The sequence below is a fragment of the Papilio polytes genome, unplaced genomic scaffold (genome assembly GCF_000836215.1).
Source record: "Papilio polytes unplaced genomic scaffold, Ppol_1.0 DF821289.1, whole genome shotgun sequence".
NCBI classification, from domain to species: Eukaryota; Metazoa; Arthropoda; class Insecta; order Lepidoptera; family Papilionidae; genus Papilio; species Papilio polytes.
Genome location: NW_013527915.1, coordinates 1,485,843 through 1,491,951, shown reverse-complemented (window position 1 = coordinate 1,491,951; position 6,109 = coordinate 1,485,843). Strand labels below are relative to the sequence as shown.

At 31.7% G+C, this 6,109-nt stretch overlaps 1 protein-coding gene across 1 annotated transcript; it reads right to left on the bottom strand.

Annotated features, from left to right (window-relative positions):
* Positions 1-474: 474 nt before the first annotated feature.
* Positions 475-1,634, bottom strand: LOC106109267 (tctex1 domain-containing protein 2-like). Its single transcript, XM_013290692.1, has 3 exons — positions 1,378-1,634; positions 1,112-1,258; positions 475-975 (listed from the first exon to the last, which is right to left on the bottom strand). Exons 1-3 carry the CDS (start codon positions 1,546-1,548, stop codon positions 739-741), a joined length of 555 nt encoding a protein of 184 aa, XP_013146146.1. The 5' UTR covers positions 1,549-1,634; the 3' UTR covers positions 475-738.
* Between the last annotated feature and the right edge of the window lie 4,475 nt (positions 1,635-6,109).

Here is a 6,109-nt window from a genome sequence, read left to right as displayed (position 1 = left end):
AAGCACATTCAAGCAAAAAAAAGAGACATTTCAAACATCAGATAAAGTTGTCTATGGAGCAACTTGATTCAGCCCAATGTGCGCCGCCCGTTCTGTTTCATTGCAGCTACGTTCCTAAATTGATTTTCGTGCACACCACTATAAATACAATGTTACTAAATCACGAGTTATTTCAGCTAACTATAAAGTTCGTTTGATTTCAAAATTAGGGGTCCTTTAAGAAGCGAGCCTCTTACAACGGTATTTCATAAAGGCCGGCAACACAACAGCATTTTCTCTGACGCTTCAGATATGACAGTTTATGATTACCTCAGGTTTCCCGCCGCTAATTTGTTGCATTCTCTTATAAAAATTATAAAATGGTACTTTTTATGATTGCCACACTACGTAAGTTTATCTTAATTAAAATGCACCTATTACTTATAATGTTTATTTTTTCTTTTCAACATGATAAAACAATAAAGTAGACGGAGATATTCCGATTAGACAAACAAAAATAAATCGGGATTATAAGAAAAAACATAATTAAATAAATGTAACTCTAATTTAACAGGACAGAACATATTATGATCACGCGATATACAACAATATTGCAGTACGCAAATATGTGACCAGTTTAATGCTCCTATAGGCATCATATTTAATAAATTAAGGCAAAGCCACATTTCTACTGCATTATCATCAACAGATTTTAATCTAAGTTTAAGGCTAATAAGTCTTTAAATATATTAAAAAAAATCAATCCAAATAAATACCGAACGTCGTAACTTGTATAATTGCTGTGTTGACCTCTCGTCTGAGGTCGACGTAGCTGTCACGCTCGTGGTCCCAAAGAAATGTAATAGCGTTGTTAAAGCATTGCGCCCTCTTCTGGGCGATTGTTACAACAGTTATGATTCTATAACGATTAAAATTAAGATCTTTGATTTTACGCATCACTTCACCTGCTATACGCAAGGCTAAGTTTGGAGTCTCCTGAAATAATAAACCATTATGCTGACAGTGTGTAGAACAGTAAACAATACAGTACATCAGATTTATGTATACGTTTAAATAGTGGCAATGCTGCCCTGTCTACTGCTCTGTGTTTTCCCCTTTTTTTGGAACTTACTTGATCATTATACTTGTGGTCGGTAAAAGTTTCATCTAATATTTTATTAGTTTCTATTTCCACTATTTCGTTTTCGAATTTCGTTCTAGGGTCCAACTGGTATGTGTTCAAGTATAGTAATGGAGGTCGTCTAAACTCCATGCCAACCTGGAAAATAATTGACAATAAGTAAACACTAACGTATTCTTCAGGTACAAGTTTTATTTTTGCCTTATATCGATCTGTTTCTTTTAATATTGGACGAGGTACATTGGCTTAAAATATACCTGTGATGTTCTTTCAATTGGTCTAATCCCTGGAACTCCGGTAAACCCGAATGATGCCTTTCTCAGCCTAAGCCTGCTGATGGAATTTGGACCGATGTCTCCCGTCGATCTCACCATAGATTGACTCTTCAGGACCTGCATCGATACTCTGCTTTTCCTTCTCTCCTCCATTTTTAATACGAATAATATTTTTGTAATGGCACAAATAACAGTTTTTGATACGTTTTATAAGTATAAAATAAGCAAAACTATTTTCACTGCCGCTTTAGTTATGATGTGACATTTGCCTATTGTTGTTTTATTTGACAAGCAAGAAGAAATAATTCAATCAAAAAGTATATGACCTCTTTTCCTAGAAGGTTGAAAACAAAGAGTCAGTAAAATAATCATACTATCTTGCTAATATTATAAATGCGAAAGTTTAGATTGATGTTTGATACAATTTGTAGTAATCGTTTAAGAACTGCTAAACGGATCTCGATTAAATTTGGCATATACCTACATATGTAAGAGTATAGTCCGAAATGTTACATTTGTTTTTTTTTTTAATTCCACGAGGGCCCAGTCACAGGTAGTGTAATTAGTAAGCTAGTATTGTTATTCGAAGGAGCTGACAAAGAGATCTTTTAAAAATTCACTTATTTTACCACTAAATATTTGTACCATTTGCAATATATCGTGGGGTCTTGAAGGAAGAAGATTACTTTTCCAAGAATATGATGCAATAAATGTTAAAACAGATTTTTACAAAAACATTGGTTACGTCTGAAATGGAAATACTAACACAGAATGAGTGCAAATAGAGTTTTGCTCGGGGATAAGGGCACCGACCGCTAGTGCAATGGACTCTATTATTTCAAATTATTACATCTTTCTACCTGTTGCAAAGTTTACAAATGAAAAATGTAGTTAATTATCTTTCAACATGCAAGTATTAAAACTTAAAAAATAATTAAACATAGAGAGAAAATGGTCTGAATTTGTACTGTTTTTGCTTGTAAACAGCATTATTATATTACAAAACTAATATAATTAGATTCTAGACAAATCCATATTCTTTCACTTATTTTTAGTTTCATAACATTCTTGTTATTATTTTAGTAAAATTAGGTTTTAAATCACTGTAAAGTTCAATTAAAACACTATTAAAAACTGCATCCTTTTATCTCTTTGTGCACAGCACACGAAAGTCCTAAACTATTTTATGAGTTAACGTATGAAAGTTTTTGATGATTTTGTTGCATTTCTGCTGAGAAGTATTTTAATTTTAAAACATTATACGCTCCTGAGGTTGGGGTTAACAACTTGATGCTTGAAACATTAAAATTAAATCATAATAATGTTCAAAGTTATGTAAGTAAAATTATTTTATGCATCTATAATAATATTGTTAAGATGAAAAATTACATAAAACAATCTTACTAATCTTACTTCTTAGTCAGTAATATTATAAATGCGAAAGTTTAGATGGATGAATGGATGTTTTTAGAGTTTGTAGCCTAAACGGCTGAGGGGATTTGATGAAATTTGGCTTCGACGTAAAGGATAGTCTGTAAGAACACATTAGCTACTTACTTTTTTTTATAATTTCACGCGGACGTAGTCGCGGGCAAAAGCTAGTATTCTACATTTTGAAACTCTGAAGTTATAAAATAATTTTGAATGTTATATTCCACTATTGGCTTTCACACAACATTGATGCAACTAATTGGTTGTTAGCCATCGTAACCATTATTAACTCGTATGCAATGACAATAATATTGGTAAATAGTATGGGGGTTTTTAATAGGGTAAAAGGTATGCTCGCTCGCTTTATCAACGCCAAATATTCCAATACGGACGAAATATACTGAAAGGGACAAACATTCTCATATTTACTATGTAAAGAATGCTTTGAAGCATAAAAGCATTAATCATTCATAGACATACTATGAAAACATCCCCACTTTTTTGTATTTTTTTAATTATTATGACATGTTTATGTTATTTCAATGTAGGCAATTTAATAGGTTTTTATATTTTTTTAAACAAGTGGTCGCTTATTTGTTGAAAATCTAACATTGTTCGGAATCAAAGATTATTTTGTATTAAAAATATTTAAGCACTTCATTATCACAATCACTTTACCTGTATTTTATTGGCTAGACCAATTTCTTCTGCGAGTTAAATAAATAAAATGAATACAAAGATTTTCCAATACATAAGAAATTTTACTCCGACAGATTCAATTCCTTGTCCAGCAAAACAATAAAGGCATCTTTTGTATTTTTTTGCTTCACTAAGACTCGACAAGACGCTAATATAACTTGACAAAGAAAATGCTTCACAAGATATTTCTTTGTCAGGTCGTATAAAAAGCGAGTTGAAAGTTTTATGTACGAGTATAAGACATTATTTAATTGTACGACTAAGAAATAATAATTATTTTTCTTCAAATAAACTTATTAATAAATGCGAAAGTTTAGATGGATGGATGATTGTTAGTTTGTAGCCTCAACGGCTGAATGGATCTCGATGAAATTAGGCATAAATGTAGAGTATGGTCTGGAAGAACACATGGGCTACTTAGTTTTTTAATTCTACGCGGACGGAGTCGTGAGTGAAAGCTAGTTAGTAATAATTCTCATAAATGTTAATATTATCTCTTTATTTAGGTATGAGTATTTACAAGTAAATTGGTATACAAGATTTGGATACTCTGAATTTAATAGAATTTTCTACCAACGTTGTCTCCAGATATTTATATCTCTGAAGAGATTTTTTTATCCTATACAATTCTTTTGCTACACTATAACAACAGAATTCTTCAAAGAATCAAAAATGTATTTTTGTTTGAATAGTCTTCAGCAACTGCTTTGTAGCTTTGAAAGCTTGCAAAGGTCATTGACCTTGAACTCGATGCATCACGATTCTAAACGGCATGTATTATACGTCGTCGTTTGAAGAATAAAACTTGACTACAAAAATATAAAGTACCATTGTAACATCACATTGTCAAGATATTTGAATTGAAGTTGTAAAATATTTAGCAAAACGTTTATTCTTCAAGTTTTATTAGTTGTAACCATATTTTTCAACAAAACTGAGCTTTATAACAATTTGAAATGTTTTTTGGTAAACAGTCTGCACAAACTTGCGTGGTCTTTTACCGCTACGTAATCTACAACTTAATTGGTGACTAATATTACAATATCTACGTAATATGACATCATTTGTCAATAAAAAAAAACTGAAGTTGTTATTTTTTCGACTATTATATATTAGAATGATAAAGAGAAAAACAACCTTAATCAGTCTTGATCTTGGAACATTTTGATGAAATTTTTATATCAATATATTGGGACTAAAACAAAGTCAAAGAAAGTAACGAGGTTACGACATCAAACACAATAAGTTTGTATTGAAATTTTTGTATCCTCGAGGGACAAAGCGAAATTGTTTTTTCACTGAGCTGACGTAACAGACGACATAAGTTTTTCTTTATTGTAATCAGCTAGACATGATTGCTTTGTTGAAATCGTATTGGTATTGACACAAAATGTAAAAGCTCACAACTTTGTTCACATGGAGAGTGAATTTTGGAATGCTAAAATGCGTATTAGTTAAACTAAAAATGTATCACGTTTTAAATCTGCAGTAGAAATAACATTTCTCCATAAAAACTTTCAATCTCTATTTTGTATTTTTGGTCAAATATGAATCTACTAATTCTACATACAAGAAAATCCCCTACCAAGGTAACAAGTCCGATAAATGTGTAAATTTTAGTCGGCATCGGAGCGTGTAAAGCCCAGCGTTACCGGACTAATTACATTGCTGAAGCCAGACGTAGGGCAATTTAAAGCTCCCTTCACGTTGACCTTATTCATTACGGTATTTTAGTTCCAGTAAATTTACGTTGACAACTGCCACTAGACTTTAAATTGTTGCTTAATCATCGTAGTTATAACTTTAGAACGAGAATACCCTGAGAAGTTTTGAATACTGGTGTGTGAAGTGTATGAGAGATATTTTAGTAAGATACATCTGGCTGTACGCTTTTTGACCGACTACCCAAAAGAAGCAGGTACTCAATTCAATATATTATTTTATGTATGTTACGGAATAATTGTAACACGTGTATTATTTCAGTGCGGCAGTGGAAACTAACGGTTAGTTACAGTATAAAAACTGCAAGTAGTTCATGGTCAACGAGTCTCGAGAGCTTTGCATACAAGTGTGCAGGCCTCCATTGTGTAGAAAAGATATTCAAGTTGTTGAATATAACATTTTAAAAAGCTAATTTACCTGGTATTACGGATCTGCGGGTTTAATTTGTTTAGTTTTGAAGAGAAGTATCAACATTTAAAATATATATCGTAGGTCATCTATACTGCTTAATACTATAAAGTGAAAAGATTTGTATTGAAATAACTCAAAAACTGCTGGGTCGATTTCAAAATGTCTTTCACCATTAACTAGCTACGATATCAGTGAGTAACGTAGGCTATGTTTATTATTATTTTTTCTTAATTTCATGCGGACGAAGTCGCGAGCAACAGGTATCATTTATATGAAGAAGCGTTTCAGACAAAAAATATACTGGTATTGTCTACATTTTTAGAAGAAATATATGTTAATGTTTTCTGGAACTTCACCCAGGAAAATTGTGTAACAATTTAAAAGAAAGCGCCTTAGCGTATTCGATACTTCAACAAAATGTTCATACTTTTACATTTTCAATTTCACAAAC